At 42.4% G+C, this 22,931-nt stretch overlaps 1 protein-coding gene across 1 annotated transcript in view; it reads left to right on the forward strand.

Moving 5' to 3' along the window:
• The window catches only part of LOC116958433 (splicing regulator ARVCF-like), a 65,312-nt gene extending 46,996 nt beyond the window's left edge, over positions 1-18,316 (forward strand). Inside the window, exons 14-18 of the mRNA XM_076058624.1 lie at positions 44-281; positions 2,779-2,893; positions 11,831-11,924; positions 13,876-13,941; positions 18,206-18,316. Coding sequence (XP_075914739.1) covers positions 44-281; positions 2,779-2,893; positions 11,831-11,924; positions 13,876-13,941; positions 18,206-18,219 — 527 coding nt within the window. The 3' untranslated portion in view covers positions 18,220-18,316. The remainder of the gene's footprint in view (positions 1-43; positions 282-2,778; positions 2,894-11,830; positions 11,925-13,875; positions 13,942-18,205) is intronic.
• Positions 18,317-22,931: the final 4,615 nt, after the last annotated feature.

Here is a 22,931-nt window from a genome sequence, read left to right on the forward strand (position 1 = left end):
GCAGCGGTTAGCTGACGGCTCTCCCCCCACGTTTCTGCGCCAGGGACCCACGGCACCAGGAACCTGGTGCAGAGGCTGCCCGAGGTGTCGCCGGAGGCGGGGGTCGGGGGGGCGCCCCCCCCCGCGTCGTCGGCGAGCGTCCCGCTGGGCCCCGTGGGCGAGGACGGCGTCGCCGCCCTGCTGGGGGCCCTGGCCGAGCTCGCCACGGGCAGCGTGGACAACGCCCGGCACCTTCAGAGCGCCGGGGGCATCGAGCGGGCGGTCTCCATCAGCGCATCCCGGTGGGTGGTGTAGATGTGTGTGTGTGTATGTGTGTGTGTCTGTGTGTTTGTGTGTCTGTGTGTGTGTGTGTCTGTCTGTGTTTGTGTGTGTCTGTCTGTGTGTGTGTGTGTGTCTGTCTGTGTGTTTGTGTGTGTCTGTCTGTGTTTGTGTGTGTCGGTCTGTGTGTGTGTGTGTGTCTGCGTGTGTGTATGTCTGTGTTTGTGTGTGTGTGTGTCTGTCTGTGTTTGTGTGTGTCTGTCTGTGTGTTTGTGTGTGTGTGTTTGTGTGTGTGTGTATGTGTGTGTGTCTGTCTGTGTGTGTGTATGTGTGTGTCTGTGTGTGTCTGTGTGTGTGTCTGTATGTGTGTGTGTGTGTCTGTGTGTGTCTGTGTGTGTGTCTGTCTGTGTGTGTGTATGTGTGTGTGTGTGTGTCTGTGTGTGTCTGTGTGTGTCTGTGTGTGTGTCTGTGTGTGTGTCTGTGTGTGTTTGTGTGCCTTACCAGGCACGCTGAGGAGAGGCTTGCGGAGCCCCAATGCGGTTTCAGGAAAGGGCGGTCCTGCACAGATGCCATATTTTCTGTCCGTCTGCTACAGCAGAGGTGTAGGGAATTCCAACAAGACCTACATCTCTGCTTTATTGACCTGGTCCAGGCCTATGATACCATCAGTAGGCCTGGGCTCTGGGTTGTTCTTCGTGCTTTTGGAGTACCTGACCCTCTGCTCACGATCATTAAGGACCTTCATGATGGTGAGCGGGCCCGGGTAAAACTACGTGGCCGGGAGTCAGAGCCATTCCTGTACACCTTGGGGTGCGACAGGGATGTCCTCTGGCTCCCACATTATTTAACATCTATTTTGACCACGTAGTTCGTGAAGCCTTCAATAGCTGTACCGGGGGAATCTCCATATGGTACAGATATAATGGGAGGCTGATCGATGCCCGGGTGCGGTCAAGGGATGGCTCCCTATTGCTCAACCACCTTATGTATGCTGATGATTTGGTAATAGCTGCTCAGTCAGAGGAGGAGTTGGAGACGCTGCTGCTGAGACTGGAGCGTGCCACTAAGAGGTGGGGCCTTACCATCAGCCCCACCAAAACTAAGCACCTGCCTGCATATTTTGTACCATCGGACACTCCACCCCCACAACTCCCAATCGGTGATGGGGCAGTTGTGGAGAGAGTGGAGAGTTTCCCATACCTGGGCAGTGTGCTCATGACTGGCTCCAGTTTGACAGCAGAGGTCTCACTCCGAATCAGTCGAGCGGCAATATCTTTTCATCGGTTGCGTAACGCTGTGTGGAAGCTACCTGGTCTGTCGCTCCGCACTAAGCTTCAGGTCTTCTCGGCCACGGTCATTCCCTCACTTCTCTACACTTGCGAAACGTGGACCCCCCTAATGGAACATCTTCGCTGGTTAGAAACATTTAGGCTGGCCTGCCTACGATCCATCCTGGGTTTAACCAGACTGGATTGTGTGAGGAGCTCACAAATCCTTGAAAGATCTGGGCAAGGTCCCATCGGTGAGCTCCTCCGTCGGGCAAGGCTGCGATGGCTGGGTCATGTAGCCCGCATGCCCAGCCACCGCATGCCGAAACAGCTTTTGTTCGGCCGGATTGAGGGGGCTAAGCGGGCGGGGCACGGGCTAGAGAAGAGATGGAGTGATGTGGTACAGGAGGACGTGGAGCTGAGTGGACTTGCCGATGACCGGTACCAGCGGTGTCAAGATCGGCCTCTGTGGAGGAAGCTCGTGAAGGACGCTACTGGGCAGTTGGAGGCAGTCGCCCTCCAACAACAACGGAGGGCGGAGGAGCGACGCTCAGAACAACGAGCGGAGCGCCGGGTGGCTAAAGCACAGCAGGTTGGCACAGTAGGGGGCACAGGTGGTGCATCAGCCAGTCATCTCAGTCATCTCAGTCAGTCGACCCGTGGCACCTGGGTCTGCCCGTGACCTCCTGCCAGCGGGCGTTCGACACTTCACGTGGCCTCAGTGTGCACATAGCCTGGCACAAGCGTCGTGGTGACGTTACCGCCACTTAGTGGCGAATGGCGGTTGTTGTTGTTGTTGTGTGTGTCTGTGTGTGTCTGTGTGTGTCTGTGTGTGTCTGTGTGTCACTGTGTGTGTGTCTGTGTGTGTGCTCTGTGTGTGTGTGTGTCTGTGTCTGTGTGTGTGTGTGTCTGTCTGTGTGTTTCAGGACGTCTACGAGTCGTGAGCTGCGTGCTGCGACAGCGCTGTGGTCTCACCGTGAGATGTGTGTGTGTCTGTGTGTGTCTGTGTGTGTCTGTGTGTGTCTGTGTGTGTGTGTCTGTGTGTGTGTGTGTCTGTCTGTGTGTGTCTGTGTGTGTCTGTCTGTGTTTCAGGACGTCTACGAGTCGTGAGCTGCGTGCTGCGTCTGCCCTGCTCACAGCGCTGTGGTCTCACCGTGAGATGTGTGTGTGTCTGTGTGTGTCTGTGTGTGTGTCTGTCTCTGTGTGTGTGTCTGTGTGTGTGTCTGTGTGTGTATCTGTGTGTGTGTTTCAGGACGTCTACGAGTCGTGAGCTGCGTGCTGCGTCTGCCCTGCTCACAGCGCTGTGGTCTCACCGTGAGATGCACAGCCGCTACAAGAAAGACGGCTGGACCAAGATGCACTTCCAGGCATGCCAACACCACCACCACCACCACGGCCACCACCACGACCACCACCACCACGACCACCACCACCACGACCACCACCACGGCCACCACCACGACCACCACCACCACGACCACCACCACGGCCAACACCACGGCCACCACCACCACGGCCACCACCACCACGGCCACCACCACAGCCACCAACAGGAGGAGTGGTAGTTGTGGTAGGAGTGGTAGTTGTGGTAGTATTGGTAGTAGTGGTAGTTGTGGTAGCAGGAGGAGTGGTAGGAGTGGTAGGTGTGGTAGTTGTGGTAGCAGGAGTGGTAGTTGTGGTAGGTGTTGTAGCAGGAGGAGTGGTAGGTGTGGTAGTTGTGGTTGCAGGAGTGGTAGGAGTGGTAGGTGTGGTAGTAGTGGTAGCAGGAGGAGTGGTAGTTGTGGTAGTAGTGGTAGTTGTGGTAGGTGTGGTAGTTGTGGTAGCAGGAGGAGTGGTAGTTGTGGTAGGTGTGGTAGCAGGAGGAGTGGTAGTTGTAGTGTATTAGTAGTTAGTAGTGTATTAGTAGTGTTGTATATTAGTAGTATATATAGTAGTGTAGTATAGTAGTATATTAGTAGTGTAGTAGTAGTATATTAGTAGTGTAGTAGTATATTAGTAGTGTAGTAGTAGTGTAGTAGTATGTTTAACACGTAGGCTTTCGCGACCAATATTATTCATAATAAAGGTTTTTGGGTTAGATCGCGTTTATTTATAAATGTGTCGTAACCCTCCACCACCCGACACGGCCAATCAGCAAAGAAAAGTGTCACGTTGACAAAAGACAAATAATTCACGCCATTCTGGCGAATTGCCCGATGATGCTGGAAGTATTTACCAGCGAAACGTCGTACTCAAACTGTAAATGTGGATTAACTCTTCAACACGCCATTCTGGCGAATTGCCCGATGATGCTGGAAGTATTTACCAGCGAAACGTCGTACTCAAACTGTAAATGTGGATTAACTCTTCAACACACCGGTGGGCTGAAGTAGTGAATTATTTGTCTTTTGTCAACGTGACACTTTTCTTTGCTGATTGGCCGTGTCGGGTGGTGGAGGGTTACGACACATTTATAAATAAACGCGATCTAACCCAAAAACCTTTATTATGAAGTGTAGTAGTATATTAGTAGTGTAGTAGTATATTAGTAGTGTAGTAGTAGTTTATTAGTAGTGTAGTAGTAGTATATTAGTAGTGTAGTAGTATATTAGTAGTATAGTAGTAGTGTAGTAGTATATTGGTAGTATAGTAGTAGTGTAGTAGTATATTAGTAGTATAGTAGTGTAGTGGTGTAGTAGTAGTGTATTAGTAGTATATTAGTAGTGTAGTAGTAGTGTAGTAGTGGTATATTAGTAGTATATATAGTAGTGTAGTAGTATATTAGTAGTAGTGTAGTATATTTGTAGTATATTAGTAGTGTAGTAGTAGTATAGTAGTACTATAGTAGTATATAGTAGTATATTAGTAGTAGTGTAGTATAGTACTAGTATATTAGGAGTGTAGTAGTATATTAGTAGTGTAGTAGTAGTGTATTAGTAGTATATTAGTAGTGTAGTATATTAGTAGTATATATATAGTAGTGTATTAGTAGTAGCATATTAGTAGTATATTAGTAGTGTAGTCTATTAGTAGTATATTAGTGGTATATAAGTCGTGTAGTGTAGTAGTACAGTAGTAGTGTAGTATATTAGTAGTAGTATATTAGTAGTAGTATATTAGTAGTAGTGTAGTATATTAGTAGTATATTAGTAGTAGTATATTAGTATTGTGTTAGTATAGTAGTATATTTGTAGTATATTAGTATATTTGTGGTATATTAGTAGTGTAGTAGTAGGATAGTAGTATATATAGTAGCGTAGTATATTAGTAGTAGTGTGGTATATTAGTAGTAGTGTAGTATATTAGTAGTATATTGGTAGTGTATTAGTAGTATATTAGTATATTAGTATAGTAGTATATATAGTACTGTATTAGTATAGTAGTATATTAGTATAGTAGTATATTAGTAGTATATTAGTATAGTAGTATATATAGTAGTGTATTAGTATAGTAGTATATTAGTAGTGTATATAGTAGTATATTAGTAGTAGTGTATTAGTAGTATATTAGTATAGTAGTATATTAGTGGTGTATTAGAATAGTAGTATATTAGTAGTGTATTAGTGGTATATTAGTAGTGTATATTAGTAGTATATATAGTGTAGTATATTAATAGTATATTAGTAGTAGTATATTAGTAGTGTATTAGTAGTGTTGTATATTAGTATATATAGTAGTGTAGTAGTATATTAGTAGTGTAGTAGTATATTAGTAGTGTAGTAGTAGTGTAGTAGTATATTAGTAGTGTAGTAGTATATTAGTAGTGTAGTAGTAGTGTAGTAGTATATTAGTAGTGTGGTAGTAGTTTATTAGTAGTATATTAGTAGTGTAGTAGTATATTAGTAGTATAGTAGTAGTGTAGTAGTATATTGGTAGTGTAGTAGTATATTAGTAGTATAGTAGTGTAGTGGTGTTGTAGTAGTGTAGTAGTAGTATATTAGTAGTGTAGTAGTAGTGTAGTAGTATATTAGTAGTGTAGTAGTGGTATATTAGTAGTATATATAGTAGTGTAGTAGTATATTAGTAGTATATATAGTAGTAGTGTAGTATATTTGTAGTATATTAGTAGTGTAGTAGTAGTGTAGTAGTAGTATAGTTGTATATATAGTAGTGTAGTATATTAGTAGTTAATTAGTAGTAGTGTATTAGTATATTAGTAGTGTAGTATATTAGTAGTGTGGTAGTAGTAGTATAGTAGTACTATAGTAGTAGTATAGTGTAGTATATAGTAGTATATTAGTAGTAGTGTAGTATAGTACTAGTATATTAGGAGTGTAGTAGTAGTATATTAGTAGTGTAGTAGTATATTAGTAGTGTAGTAGTAGTGTATTAGTAGTATATTAGTAATGTAGTATATTAGTAGTATATATAGTAGTGTATTAGTAGTAGCATATTAGTAGTATATTAGTAGTATATTAGTGGTATATAAGTCGTGTAGTAGTACAGTAGTAGTGTAGTATATTAGTAGTAGTATATTAGTAGTGTTGTAGTTGTATATTAGTAGTAGTATATTAGTAGTATATTAGTAGTGGTATATTAGTATTGTGTTAGTATAGTAGTATATTAGTAGTAGTATATTTGTAGTATATTAGTATATTTGTAGTATATTAGTAGTGTAGTAGTAGGATAGTAGTATATATAGTAGCGTAGTATATTAGTAGTATATTAGTAGTAGTGTGGTATATTAGTAGTAGTGTAGTATATTAGTAGTATATTGGTTGTGTATTAGTAGTATATTAGTATAGTAGTATATTAGTATAGTAGTATATATAGTACTGTATTAGTATATTAGTATAGCAGTATATTAGTATAGTAGTATATTAGTAGTATATTAGTAGTGTATTAGTAGTATATTAGTAGTGTATATAGTAGTATATTAGTAGTAGTGTATTAGTAGTATATTAGTATAGTAGTATATTAGTGGTGTATTAGTATAGTAGTATATTAGTAGTGTATTAGTAGTATATTAGTGGTATATTAGTAGTGTGTATAGTAGTATATTAGTAGTGTATTAGTAGTATGTTAGTATTGTAGTGGGTTAGTGGTGTATTAGTATAGTAGTATATTAGTAGTAGTGTATTGGTAGTAGTACAGTGGTAGTGTAGTATATTTGTTAGTATATTAGTATTGTATTAGCATAGTAGTATATTAGTAGTAGTATATTAGTATAGTAGTATATTAGTAGTAGTATAGTATGTAGTAGTATATTAGTATAGTATTATATATAGTAGTGTATTAGTATAGTAGTATATTAGTAGTGTATTAGTATTGTAGTATATTAGTAGTATATTAGTATAGTAGTATATATAGTAGTGTATTAGTATATTAGTATATAGTGTATTAGTAGTAGTATATTAGTAGTGTAGTAGTATAGTAGTATATTAGTAGTAGTATATAGTAGTATATATAGCAGTAGTGTATATAGTAGTATATTAGTAGTAGTATATTAGTATAGTAGTATATATAGTAGTGTAGTAGTATATTAGTAGTAGTATAGTGTAGTATATAGTAGTGTATTAGTAGTATATTAGTAGTATATTAGTATTGTAGTATATATAGTAGTATATTAGTAGTATAGTAGTATATTGGTAGTATTTATATATTAGTAGTATATTAGTATAGTAGTATATATAGTAGTGTATTAGTATATAAGTAGTATAGTAGTATATTAGTAGTATTTATATATTAGTAGTATATTAGTATAGTAGTATATATAGTAGTGTAGTAGTATATTAGTAGTATAGTAGTATATTAGTAGTATATATAGTATTGTAGTAGTATATTAGTAGTGTAGTAGTAGTATATTAGTAGTAGTATAGTAGTATATTAGTAGTGTATATAGTAGTGTATTAGTATAGTAGTATATTAGTAGTAGTATATATAGTAGTGTATATAGTAGTGTAGTAGTATATTAGTAGTATATATTAGTAGTAGTATATTAGTAGTATAGTGCAGTATATAGTAGTGTATTAGTAGTAGTATATTAGTAGTAGTATATAGTAGTGTATTAGTAGTAGTATATTAGTAGTAGTATATTAGTAGTGTATATAGTAGTGTATTAGTATAGTAGTATATTAGTAGTAGTATATAGTAGTATATTAGTATAGTAGTATAGTAGTATATTAGTAGTGTATATAGTAGTGTATTAGTATAGTAGTAGTATATTAGTAGTATAGTAGTATATTAGAAGTGTATATAGTAGTGTATTAGTAGTAGTATAGTAGTATATTAGTAGTGTATATAGTAGTGTATTAGTATAGTAGTATATTAGTAGTAGTATATTAGAAGTGTATATAGTAGTGTATTAGTATATAGTAGTATATTAGTAGTATAGTAGTATATTAGTAGTATATTAGTAGTGTATATAGTAGTGTATTAGTATATAGTAGTATATTAGTAGTATAGTAGTATATTAGTAGTATATTAGTAGTGTATATAGTAGTATATTAGTAGTAGTATATTAGTATAGTAGTATATATAGTAGTGTAGTAGTATATTAGTAGTAGTATAGTGTAGTATATAGTAGTGTATTAGTAGTATATTAGTAGTATATTAGTATTGTAGTATATATAGTAGTAGTATATTAGTAGTATAGTAGTATATTGGTAGTATTTATATATTAGTAGTATATTAGTATAGTAGTATATATAGTAGTGTATTAGTATATAAGTAGTATAGTAGTATATTAGTAGTATTTATATATTAGTAGTATATTAGTATAGTAGTATATATAGTAGTGTAGTAGTATATTAGTAGTGTAGTAGTAGTATATTAGTAGTAGTATAGTAGTATATTAGTAGTAGTATAGTAGTATATTAGTAGTGTATATAGTAGTGTATTAGTATAGTAGTATATTAGTAGTAGTATATATAGTAGTGTATATAGTAGTGTAGTAGTATATTAGTAGTATATATTAGTAGTAGTATATTAGTAGTATAGTGCAGTATATAGTAGTGTATTAGTAGTATTATATTAGTAGTAGTATATAGTAGTGTATTAGTAGTAGTATATTAGTAGTAGTATATTAGTAGTGTATATAGTAGTGTATTAGTATAGTAGTATATTAGTAGTAGTATATAGTATATAGTAGTATATTAGTAGTAGTATATTAGTATAGTAGTATATTAGTAGTGTATATAGTAGTGTATTAGTATAGTAGTAGTATATTAGTAGTATAGTAGTATATTAGAAGTGTATATAGTAGTGTATTAGTAGTAGTATAGTAGTATATTAGTAGTGTATATAGTAGTGTATTAGTAGTAGTATAGTAGTATATTAGTAGTGTATATAGTAGTGTATTAGTATAGTAGTATAGTAGTATATTAGTATAGTAGTATATATAGTAGTGTAGTAGTATATTAGTAGTAGTATATTAGAAGTGTATATAGTAGTGTAGTAGTATATTAGTAGTAGTATATTAGAAGTGTATATAGTAGTGTATTAGTATATAGTAGTATATTAGTAGTAGTATAGTAGTATATTAGAAGTGTATATAGTAGTGTATTAGTATATAGTAGTATATTAGTAGTATAGTAGTATATTAGTAGTATATTAGTAGTGTATTAGTATATAGTAGTATATTAGTAGTATAGTAGTATATTAGTAGTATATTAGTAGTGTATATAGTAGTGTATTAGTATAGTAGTATATTAGTATAGTAGTATATATAGTAGTATAGTAGTATATTAGTATAGTAGTATATATAGTAGTGTAGTAGTATATTAGTAGTAGTATATTAGTAGTGTATATAGTAGTGTATTAGTATAGTAGTATATTAGTAGTAGTATATAGTAGTATATTAGTAGTAGTATATTAGTATAGTAGTATATTAGTAGTGTATATAGTAGTGTATTAGTATAGTAGTAGTATATTAGTAGTATAGTAGTATATTAGAAGTGTATATAGTAGTGTATTAGTAGTAGTATAGTAGTATATTAGTAGTGTATATAGTAGTGTATTAGTATAGTAGTATATTAGTATAGTAGTATATATAGTAGTGTAGTAGTATATTAGTAGTATATTAAAAGTGTATATAGTAGTGTATTAGTATATAGTAGTATATTAGTAGTAGTATAGTAGTATATTAGAAGTGTATATAGTAGTGTATTAGTATATAGTAGTATATTAGTAGTATAGTAGTATATTAGTAGTATATTAGTAGTGTATATAGTAGTGTATTAGTATATAGTAGTATATTAGTAGTATAGTAGTATATTAGTAGTGTATATAGTAGTGTATTAGTATAGTAGTATATTAGTATAGTAGTATATATAGTAGTGTAGTATATTAGTAGTAGTATATTAGTAGTGTATATAGTAGTGTAGTAGTAGTATAGTAGTATTTTAGTAGTGTATATAGTAGTATATTAGTAGTAGTATATAGTAGTATATATATTAGTAGTGTATATAGTAGTGTTTATAGTAGTGTATTAGTATAGTAGTATATTAGTATAGTAGTATATTAGTATAGTAGTATATTAGTAGTGTATATAGTAGTGTATTAGTATAGTAGTATATTAGTATTGTAGTATATAGTAGTGTATTAGTATATTAGTAGTAGTATATTAGTAGTGTATATAGTAGTGTATTAGTATAGTAGTAAATTAGTAGTATATTAGTATTGTAGTATATAGTAGTGTATTAGTATATTAGTATATATAGTGTATTAGTATAGTAGTATATTAGTAGTGTATATAGTAGTGTATTAGTATAGTAGTATATTAGTAGTGTATATAGTATTGTAGTATATAGTAGTGTATTAGTATTAGTATAGTAGTATATTAGTAGTATATTAGTATTGTAGTATATAGTAGTATATTAGTAGTGTATATAGTAGTGTATTAGTATATAGTAGTATATTAGTAGTAGTATAGTGTAGTATATAGTAGTGTATTAGTATAGTAGTATATTAGTAGTAGTATATATAGTATATAGTAGTATATTAGTAGTAGTATATTAGTATAGTAGTATATTAGTAGTGTATATAGTAGTATATTAGTATAGTAGTATAGTAGTATATTAGTAGTGTATATAGTAGTGTATTAGTATAGTAGTAGTATATTAGTAGTATAGTAGTATATTAGAAGTGTATATAGTAGTGTAGTATATAGTAGTATAGTAGTATATTAGTAGTATATTAGTATTGTAGTGGGTTAGTGGTGTATTAGTATAGTAGTGTATTAGTATAGTAGTGTATTAGTATAGTAGTGTATTAGTATAGTAGTATATTAGTAGTGTATATAGTAGTATATTAGTAGTATATTAGTATTTTAGTATATAGTAGTGTATATAGTAGTATATTAGTAGTATATTAGTAGTATATTAGTATTGTAGTGGGTTAGTGGTGTATTAGTATAGTAGTGTATTAGTATAGTAGTATATATAGTAGTGTAGTAGTATATTAGTATATTAGTAGTAGTATATTAGTAGTATAGTGTATATAGTAGTATAGTAGTGTATTAGTATATTAGTATTGTAGTGGGTTAGTAGTGTATATAGTAGTGTATTAGTATAGTAGTGTATTAGTAGTGTATATAGTAGTGTATTAGTATATTAGTATTGTAGTAGTGTATATAGTAGTATATTAGTAGTATATTAGTATATATAGTGTATTAGTATAGTAGTATATTAGTAGTGTATATAGTAGTGTATTAGTATAGTAGTATATTAGTAGTGTATATAGTAGTATATTAGTAGTATATTAGTATTGTATTAGTATAGTAGTATAGTAGTATATTAGTATAGTAGTATATATAGTAGTGTAGTAGTATATTAGTATATTAGTAGTAGTATATTAGTAGTATAGTGTATATAGTAGTATAGTAGTATATTAGTAGTATATTAGTATTGTAGTGGGTTAGTGGTGTATTAGTATAGTAGTATAGTAGTATATTAGTATAGTAGTATATATAGTAGTGTAGTAGTATATTAGTAGTAGTATATTAGTAGTATATTAGTATTGTATTAGTATAGTAGTAAATTAGTATATTAGTATTGTAGTGGGTTAGTGGTGTATTAGTATAGTAGTGTATTAGTATAGTAGTGTATTAGTATAGTAGTATATTAGTAGTGTATATAGTAGTATATTAGTATTGTAGTGGGTTAGTGGTGTATTAGTATAGTAGTGTATTAGTATAGTAGTGTATTAGTATAGTAGTATATTAGTATTGTATTAGTATAGTAGTAAATTAGTATATTAGTATTGTAGTGGGTTAGTGGTAACAGCAGCAGCATGGGGTGGGTGGTGCTCCACTCCGGCAGTCTTGCGGTGGTGGTGGTGGTGGGGGGGAGGGGCGACCCCCTAACTCCTCCCCCTCCCGTTTCCAGGGCAACGCCGGGAGCAGCGTGGGTACCGTGGGGCGGGGCAAGGCCGGTAACCATGACGACACCACCCTGCCACTCATGGGGACCGCTAAGAAGTGTGAGTTGTGGCCGGCACGGCAACGCCTCTCGCGCCATTGATGGGTATCGATGCGGCGATTGATTTTGGTGTCGATTTCGCAGCGCCTCTTGGCGTCCTCTGCGCCCTGACACGAGACCGGGGAGGCTCAGGATAAAGCCTCCCCTGGGTGTGGACCCAAATCGGCTTCAAGGACAATGCATCCGGAGAGGATCAGAGTTTGCATTGAGAACCCACAAGCGTTGTTGCGGCTGATGGAGACTTGGTGTCTCGTGGCCGGAGGTTTTCGGTTTAGTTGCCCGGAAAAAACGGTGAAGAATCTCTGATCGGCCATGATATTGTGACGCGATCATTGAAGACCGCCGTGATCTCTGCTGCTGCTGCTGCTGTTGATTTTGTTGACGTTGCCTTAGCAACGAGTGAATTCCTGCAGTCACGAAAGCTTAAAAATCAAGGACGTCATTATAATTAACGTGTTAGGGTGAAACCTTTTGATTGCGAGCATGGGTGTGTTTGTAATGCAAAGAACGGGTACATCAATCGTGATGACGTGTCGCTTGGCAGGGCAAAGAGTCCACCTGCTGCTCGTATTCCAAGACTTCACTCGTTTATCAAGTTAATGTTTATTATTTAAACAAAAAAAATATTTTCTTCTTGCAAAACATTCGCAGGCCAAGTCACTCACAATCCCAAGGTTTTACCGTACGCGGAATTATCATAATATAATCGAATTATATTGTAATGTAATTATATTAAATTAGAAGAGTTAGTATTATGTTATAGTAATATATTTGTATTATAAGAAGTAATATAGCATAGAACATTAATCAATTATAATAATTAATATCTTATAATATAATTATATTCTAATGACTGCCATTGTTATTGTATTATAATAATTATTTTATAATACAATGATAATCATTGCATAAGACTAATTATGAATATAATAATTATATTCTAATGATTGGCATTGTTTTGTAATAATTATATTATAATTATTGGCGTTTATTATAATATAATTATTATATGATTGTCATTGTATTATAATATAATTATTATAATATGTGATTATGAGTTTATTAACTGTGATTATTGCAATTATGACAATTATTGTATTATAGTATACGAATTATAATTATTGTAATTGTATTAAATTCATAAATAATCATAATATGTTAATTCATAAATCATTTATGGATTCTGGTATATTATGTAATAATCATAATATAATTAAATAAAAAATAATTGTTGCAGTATAATAATTATGATTACAGTAATGGTATAACTAAGTATTAACATTATTTTAATATGCTTATACTAACTGTAATTATTGTAATCATTATGTAATGTAATAATTATTACATAATATAGTAATTGTATTATTGTGGAGTGACGCTCACAACAACGAGCGGAGCGCCGGGCGGATAAAACGCATCTACCAGTCATGCACCTAGCCTGGCACAGCAGTCAACCCATGGCACCTGCAGGGTCTGTCCCGTGACTTCCTCTTCGTGCACCTAGCCTGGCACAGCAGTCAGCCCACGGCACCTGCTGGGTCTGTCCTGTGACCTCGTGCACCTAGCCTGGCACAGCAGTCAGCCCATGGCACCTGCTGGGTCTGTCCCATGACCTCGTGCACCTAGCCTGGCACAGCAGGCAGCCCATGGCACCTGCTGGGTCTGTCCCGTGACCTGCACCTAGCCTGGCACAGCAGTCAGCCCATGGCACCTGCTGGGTCTGTCCCGTGACCTCGTGCACCTAGCCTGGCACAGCAGTCAGCCCATGGCACCTGCTGGGTCTGTGCTGTGACCTCCTCGTGCACCTAGCCTGGCACAGGTGCCGTGGTGACGTCACCGCCACTTAGTGGGAATGGCGGTGGTTGTTGTTGTTGGCGGTGCTACTCGCTACTAACAGCACTTGCCCCCTACAGTTTGTTAAGGTTACCTGGGGCACCTTTGTCTTTGTGTAGCTGACGGGCAACCACGTGGCAGCAGAGAGCAGCTGGAGGAGATCCCCCTGGAGGACTTAGCCCCTGGTGAGTCGCCACAACCACCACAACCACCACAACAACCACTACCACAACTACCACCACAACCACCACAACCACCACAACTACCACTACCACCACCACTACAACCACCACTACAACCACCACTACAACCACCACAACAACCACCACCACAACCACCACCACAACTACCACTACCACCACCACAACCACCACCACTACAACCACCACAACCACCACAACCACCACAACAACCATAACAACCACTACCACAACTACCACAACTACCACCACAACCACCACAACTACCACAACTACCACCACCACTACCACAACCATCACAACTACCACAACAACCACCACAACCACAACCACCACTACCACAACTACCACCACTACCACAACAACCACCGCCACCACCAACACCACTGCCACAATTTTCACCACTATCACATGCTCAATCATGACCATAACAAGGTAGTCAACATCTCATAGCCACCGTGGTGATGATGATGAGAGACACAGACCTCCTGTATACCAGGCGAGGTAGTTAACATCTCATAGTCACCGTGATGATGATGATGATGAGAGAGACACAGACCTCCTGTATACCAGGCGAGGTAGTTAACATCTCGGTCACCGTGATGATGATGAGAGAGAGAGACACAGACCTCCTGTAGACCAGGCGAGGTAGTTAACATCTCATAGCCACCGTGGTGATGATGAGAGAGAGACACAGACCTCCTGTGTACCAGGCGAGGTAGTTAACATCTCATAGTCACTGTGGTGATGATGAGAGAGAGACACAGACCTCCTGTAGACCAGGCGAGGTAGTTGACATCTCATAGTCACTGTGATGATGATGTTGAGAGACACAGACCTCCTGTATACCAGGCGAGGTAGTTAACATCTCATAGTCACTGTGATGACGATGATGATGTTGAGAGACACAGACCTTCTGTGTACCGGGCGAGGTAGTTAACATCTCATAGTCACCGTGATGATGATGTTAGAGAGAGAAGCAGACTCCACATAGACATCGCCATGGTCCGGGATCGAACCCACGCCCTCCTGCGTGCCAGGCGAGGGAGTTAACATCTCAGTCACCGTGGTGATGATGATGATGAGAGACACAGACCTCCTGTGTACCAGGCGAGGGAGTTAACATCTCAGTCACCGTGGTGATGATGATGAGAGAGACACAGACCTCCTGTAGACCAGGCGAGGTAGTTAACATCTCATAGTCACCGTGGTGATGATGAGAGACACAGACCTCCTGTATACCAGGCGAGGTAGTTAACATCTCATAGTCACCGTGATGATGAGAGACACAGACCTCCTGTAGACCAGGCGAGGTAGTTAACATCTCATAGCCACCGTGGTGATGATGAGAGAGAGAGACACAGACCTCCTGTAGACCAGGCGAGGTAGTTAACATCTCATAGTCACTGTGATGATGATGATGATGAGAGAGAGACACAGACCTCCTGTAGACCAGGCGAGGTAGCTAACATCTCATAGTCACCGTGGTGATGATGAGAGACACAGACCTCCTGTAGACCAGGCGAGGTAGTTAACATCTCATAGTCACTGTGATGATGATGATGATGAGAGAGAGACACAGACCTTCTGTGTACCGGGCGAGGTAGTTAACATCTCATAGTCACCGTGATGATGATGTTAGAGAGAGAAGCAGACTCCACATAGACATCGCCATGGTCCGGGATCGAACCCACGCCCTCCTGCGTGCCAGGCGAGGGAGTTAACATCTCAGTCACCGTGGTGATGATGATGATGAGAGACACAGACCTCCTGTGTACCAGGCGAGGGAGTTAACATCTCAGTCACCGTGGTGATGATGATGAGAGAGACACAGACCTCCTGTAGACCAGGCGAGGTAGTTAACATCTCATAGTCACCGTGGTGATGATGAGAGACACAGACCTCCTGTATACCAGGCGAGGTAGTTAACATCTCATAGTCACCGTGATGATGAGAGACACAGACCTCCTGTAGACCAGGCGAGGTAGTTAACATCTCATAGCCACCGTGGTGATGATGAGAGAGAGAGACACAGACCTCCTGTAGACCAGGCGAGGTAGTTAACATCTCATAGTCACTGTGATGATGATGATGATGATGAGAGAGAGACACAGACCTCCTGTAGACCAGGCGAGGTAGCTAACATCTCATAGTCACCGTGGTGATGATGAGAGACACAGACCTCCTGTAGACCAGGCGAGGTAGTTAACATCTCATAGTCACTGTGATGATGATGATGATGAGAGAGAGACACAGACCTTCTGTGTACCGGGCGAGGTAGTTAACATCTCATAGTCACCGTGATGATGATGTTAGAGAGAGAAGCAGACTCCACATAGACATCGCCATGGTCCGGGATCGAACCCACGCCCTCCTGCGTGCCAGGCGAGGGAGTTAACATCTCAGTCACCGTGGTGATGATGATGATGAGAGACACAGACCTCCTGTGTACCAGGCGAGGGAGTTAACATCTCAGTCACCGTGGTGATGATGATGAGAGAGACACAGACCTCCTGTAGACCAGGCGAGGTAGTTAACATCTCATAGTCACCGTGGTGATGATGAGAGACACAGACCTCCTGTATACCAGGCGAGGTAGTTAACATCTCATAGTCACCGTGATGATGAGAGACACAGACCTCCTGTAGACCAGGCGAGGTAGTTAACATCTCATAGCCACCGTGGTGATGATGAGAGAGAGAGACACAGACCTCCTGTAGACCAGGCGAGGTAGTTAACATCTCATAGTCACTGTGATGATGATGATGATGAGAGAGAGACACAGACCTCCTGTAGACCAGGCGAGGTAGCTAACATCTCATAGTCACCGTGGTGATGATGAGAGACACAGACCTCCTGTAGACCAGGCGAGGTAGTTAACATCTCATAGCCACCGTGGTGATGATGAGAGACACAGACCTCCTGCGTGCCAGGCGAGGGAGTTAACGTCTCGGCATCTGAGACTCGACCAGAGTGTTGCATTCACTGCAGCAGCAGCAGCTTCAAACGAGGAAACGCCTCCCCCTTCACAATCACAGTGACTCGTCACCCACCAACTGTGTGTGCGTGTGTGCGTCTGTTTGTGTCTGTGTGTGTATGTGTCTGTGAGTGTGCGCGTGTGTGTGCGTGCGTGTGTCTGTGTGTGTGTGCGTGTGTATGTGTGTGTGTGTATATGTGTGTGTGTGTGTGCGTGTGCGTGTATGTGTGAGTGTATGTGAGTGTGTGTGTGTACGTGTGTGAGTGTGCGTGTGTGTATATGTGTGTGTACGTGTGTGAGTGTGCGTGTGTGTGTCTGTGTGTGTGTGTGTATGTCAGTGTGTGAGCATGTGTATGTGTGTGCGTGAGCGTGAGTGTGAGTGTATGTGTGTGTGCGTGTGTGTCTGAGTGTGTGCGTGTGTGTGTGTAAGTGTGTGTGTGTGTGAGTGTGTGTGTGCGTATGTGTGTGTGCGTATGTGTGTGTGTGTATGTGTGTGAGTGTGTGTCTGTGTGAGTGTGTGTTTGTGAGTGTGTGTGTGAGTGTGTGTGAGTGTGTGTGTGAGTGTGTATGTGAGTGTGTGAGCAGTAGTGTAGTGGTGAGTGTGTGAGTGTGTATGTGAGTGTGTGAGCAGTAGTGTAGTGGTGAGTGTGTGAGTGTGTATGTGAGTGTGTGTATGTGTGTGAGTGTGTATGTGAGTGTGTGAGCAGTAGTGTAGTGGCGAGTGTGTGAGTGTGTGAGCAGTAGTGTAGTGGTGAGTGCGTATGTGAGTGTGTGTATGTGAGTGTGTGTATGTGTGTGAGTGTGTATGTGAGTGTGTGAGTGTGTGTGAGTGTGTATGTGAGTGTGTGTATGTGTGTGAGTGTGTATGTGAGTGTGTGTTTGTGAGTGTGTGTGAGTGTGTGTGTGAGTGTGTATGTGAGTGTGTGAGCAGTAGTGTAGTGGTGAGTGCTACGCTGCGCTATGAACCCGGCCACCCAAGTTCAATTCCAGCTCGCGGCCAACCACAGTGACAGCGATTCTCTGAACCGGTCCTGGGCCTCCCCTAGGTCCACTCGGCCGCAAAAGAGTCGCCGGTGTAGCGCAGTGATCATCGCTGGCGCTGGGGAGAGACAAAGGCGGCCGGGCGTGGTGGTGCTGGCCACCCACCCCCTCTGTGTGTCCCGTGGTGCCGCTCGCCTTCACAGGCGCCGCTTGCTCTCAGCACTTGCCCCTGCAGTCTGTCAAGGCTACACGGGGGATCTTTGTCTTTGTCTCCCACCACCACCACCACAGGCCGCAAATACTGAGGAGTGGCCTCGGTGGGAGGAGAACGCCGGGGTGGAGTGCAGCCCGGAGCGGATCGAGAGGAGGAGGAGGAGGAGAGGAAGGGGACATGGGGGACATGGGGGGACAGGAAGGGGTAGTGAGGGGTAGTGAGGGGACAGGGAGGGACATGGGGGGACAGTGAGGGGTAGTGAGGGGTAGTGAGGGGTAGTGAGGGGACAGGGAGGGACAGGGAGGGACAGGGAGGGGACGGGAGAGAGGAGAGGGGAAATCCCTTCGGCTCATCGAGCTACGTGTGGTCACGTGTTCGCCGTTCATCCCGCGGACGTCACAGGCGGTGGTGGTGGTGGGGGCTCCGTTTGTGTCTACACGTCTGATTGTATACACACACTGATAGACACACACTGATAGACACGCACTGATAGACACACACTGATAGACACGCACTGATAGACACACACTGATAGACACGCACTGATAGACACACACTGATAGACACGCACTGATAGACACACACTGATAGACACGCACTGATAGACACGCACTGATAGACACACACTGATAGACACGCACTGATAGACACGCACTGATAGACACGCACTGATAGACACACACTGATAGACACACACTGATAGACACACACTGCTAGACACGCACTGATAGACACACACTGATAGACACACACTGATAGACACACACTGCTAGACACGCACTGATAGACACACACTGATAGACACTGATAGACACGCACTGATAGACACGTACTGCTAGACACGCACTGATAGACACACACGTGGTAGTAGGGGTGGCAGTGATATCCCGTTATGGGCTGTACCAATGACCACACAAACTGTGGTGAGGGGGGTGTTAGTGATATACGTGTGTGGAATGCACCACTAGCCACAACCACAGGGGGTAGTAGGGGGTAGGTTTTGTTTTGATATCACTGCGTGTGGGCTGTACCAATAGCCACAACCACGGGGGGGGGAGGGAGTGGTATTGATATCATTGGGCTGTACCACTAGCCACATAACCACGGGGGGGGGGGTAGGAGTGTTCGTGAAATCCACGTGTTTGGACTGTACCACCAGCCACACAATCGTGGGGGGGGGGGTGGTTTGATATCCATATCTGGGCTGTACCAATAACCACACGAACCGTGGGTGTGTGTGGTGGTGGTTGGGGGAGTTTCGTGCTATCTGTGTGTGGGCTGTACCACTCGCCACAAATACACGGGGGGGGGAGGGGTTAGGGCCGTACTAATCGCGGGACCATACGAGGTGGGGGTGGGCACGGAGAGAACCATTCGGTGCTGAACGTGTGGGGGGGTTTTGGTGGGTCGTGGATTTTGCTGGGTTCGTGGTGGTGGTGGGCACGCCGAGTTAGTTGCTGCGGGTTTTAGTGGCTTAGTCGCTCGCGCTGTCTCTCTCTCGCTGTCTCCGCTCTGTCTGTGTCTCTCTGTCTCTCTGTCTCGATCGTGTGCGCACCGGACACTAATAATTTTGTAATGCGTGGACGTATCAATTTTTTTAGAGCTTCGTGTGATGATGATAATAATAATTCTACCCTGCCGAGGGTGGCTGGGTGGTGGGTTGGGGTTTGGTTTGTCTCTCTGTCTGTCTCCCTGTCTGTGTGTGTCTCTGTGTCTCTATCTGTGTGTGTGTCTGTCTCCCTGTCTGTGTCTCTATCTGTGTGTGTGTCTGTCTCCCTGTCTGTGTCTCTGTCTGTGTGTCTGTGTCTCTGTCTGTGTCTGTCTCTATTTGTGTGTGTCTGTCTCTCTCTGTCTCTCTGTGTCTGTCTCTCTCTGTCTCTCTGTGTCTCTGTGTGTCTGTGTCTCTGTGTGTGTGTCTCTCTCTGTCTCTCTGTCTGTGTCTCTGTCTCTCTGTGTGTCTGTGTCTCTGTCTGTGTCTCTCTGTCTCTCTGTGTGTCTGTGTCTCTGTCTGTCTGTGTCTCTGTCTGTGTGCGTCTCTCTCTGTCTCTCTGTCTGTGTCTCTCTGTGTCTCTCTGTGTGTGTCTGTGTCTCTGTCTGTGTGCCTGTCTGTGTGTCTGTGTCTCTCTCTGTCTCTGTGTCTGTCTGTGTGTCTGTGTGTGTCTGTGTCTCTCTGTTTCTGTCTGTGTCTCTGTCTCTCTGTCTGTCTCTCTGTTTCTGTGTCTCTGTCTGTGTCTGTCTGTGTGGGGGAGAGGTGGCAGATTCTTTTCGGATGATTGTTTTCTATCAATATATAAACACAACGATAACGGTTTAAGATAAAAAAATGGTTGTTTTTCGACCGCCAAACTGAGCGTGGTGGTGGTGGTGGTGGTCACATCTCTTGACGGGTCCGCTGTAGATCTGTAGACTCCAGTTCCCCTGCACAAGACGAGGGAGTAAACCGTAGGGGTTGACAGCTCTATCCGTCTCTCTCTCACACTCTCCACTCTCTCACTCTCACCCACTCACTCTCACCCACCCACTCACTCACTCTCCACTCACTCACTCACTCTCACCCACTCACTCTCACCCACTCACTCTCCAGTCTCTCACTCTCCACTCTCACCCACTCACTCTCACCCACTCACTCTCACCCACCCACTCACTCTCATCCACCCACTCTCACTCACTCTCTCTCACCCACCCATTCACTCTCACCCACCCACTCACTCTCACCCACTCACTCTCACCCACTCACTCACTCTCACCCACTCTCTCTCACTCTCACCCACCCACTCACTCTCACTCATTCTCCACTCTCCAACCACTCTCCCACTCACTCTCACCCACCCACTCACTCTCACCCACTCACTCTCACCCACTCTCTCTCACTCTCACCCACCCACTCACTCACTCATTCTCCACTCTCCAACCACTCTCCCACTCACTCTCACCCACTCACTCAACTCTCACCCTCTCACCCACCCACTCACTCTCACCCACTCACTCTCACCCACTCACTCTCACCCACTCCACCCCCTCACCCACGTCACTCACTCTCACCCCTCTCACCCCATCTCACCCACTCACTCTCTCTCACCCCTCCTCTACCCACTCTCTCACCCACCCTCTCTCTCTCTCACCCACCCACTCTCACTCTCTCACTCTCACCCACTCACTCACCACTCTCTCACCCACCCACTCACTCCCACCCACTCTCCCACCCACTCTCTCACCCAACTCCACCCACTCCACTCTCACCCACTCACTCTCACCCTCTCACTCACCCACTCTCTCCCACCCACTCTCACCCACCCACCCACTCTCACCCACTCTCACCCACCCACTCTCTCCCACTCACTCTCACCCACTCTCACCCACTCACTCCCACCCACTCACTCTCACCCACTCACTCTCACCCCTCACTCTCACCCACCCACTCTCACCCACTCACTCACTCTCACCCACTCACTCACTCTCACCCTCTCACTCACCCACTCTCTCACCCACCCACTCTCTCACCCACCCACTCTCACTCTCTCACTCTCACCCACTCACTCACCCACTCTCTCACCCACCCACTCACTCCCACCACTCTCACCCACCCACTCTCACCCACCCACTCTCACCCACTCACTCTCACCCACTCACTCTCACCCTCTCACTCACCCACTCTCTCCCACCCACTCTCACCCACCCACCCACTCTCACCCACCCACTCTCACCCACTCACTCTCACCCACCCACTCTCTCCCACTCACTCTCACCCACCCACTCACTCTCACCCACCCACTCTCACCCACTCACTCCCACTCACTCACTCTCACACTCACTCCCACTCACTCACTCTCACCCTCTCACTCACCCACTCTCTCACCCACCCACTCTCTCACCCACCCATTCTCACCCACCCACTCACTCTCACCCACCCACTCTCACCCACTCACTCACCCACTCTCTCACCCACCCACTCACTCTCACCCTCTCACTCACCCACTCTCACTCACCCACTCACTCTCACCCACCCACTCTCACCCACTCACTCTCACCCACTCTCACCCACCCACTCTCACCCACTCACTCTCACCCACCCACTCTCACCCACTCACTCTCACCCACCCACTCTCACCCACTCACTCTCACCCTCTCACTCACCCACTCTCACTCACCCACTCACTCTCACCCACCCACTCTCACCCACTCACTCTCACCCACTCTCACCCACTCACTCTCACCCACCCACGCTCACCCACTCACTCTCACCCACTCTCTCCCACCCACTCTCACCCACCCACTCTCACCCACTCACTCTCACCCACCCTCACCCACCCACTCTCACCCACCCACTCTCACCCACCCACTCTCACCCACCCACTCTCACCCACCCACTCTCACCCACCCACTCTCCACTCTCTCTCCCACTCTCCACTCTCCACAGCTGTCAATCCCTTGTCAGTGCCCCCCTTGTCACAGACCAAGTCCGATCTGATTGGTTACCCCGTGACGCGGTCTGCGGCATGCACGCCCCCCCCCCCCCCAGGCGAGATGGATATCAATCACCACCATCACCATCAATCACCATCAATCACCACCATCAATTACCACCATCAATTACCACCAATCACCACCATCAGCACCATCAATCACCATCATCCATCACCACCATCAATTACCACCATCAATTACCACCATCAATCACCATCAATTAGCGCCATCAATCACCACCATCAATCACCACCATCAATCACCACCATCATCAATCACCATCACCACCATCATCAATCATCAATCACCACCATCATCAATCACCACCATCAATTACCA

Source organism: Petromyzon marinus, assembly GCF_048934315.1.
Source record: "Petromyzon marinus isolate PM22_M1 ecotype Great Lakes invasive population chromosome 77 unlocalized genomic scaffold, UKy_Petmar_22M1.pri1.0 chr77_unloc.4, whole genome shotgun sequence".
NCBI classification, from domain to species: Eukaryota; Metazoa; Chordata; class Hyperoartia; order Petromyzontiformes; family Petromyzontidae; genus Petromyzon; species Petromyzon marinus.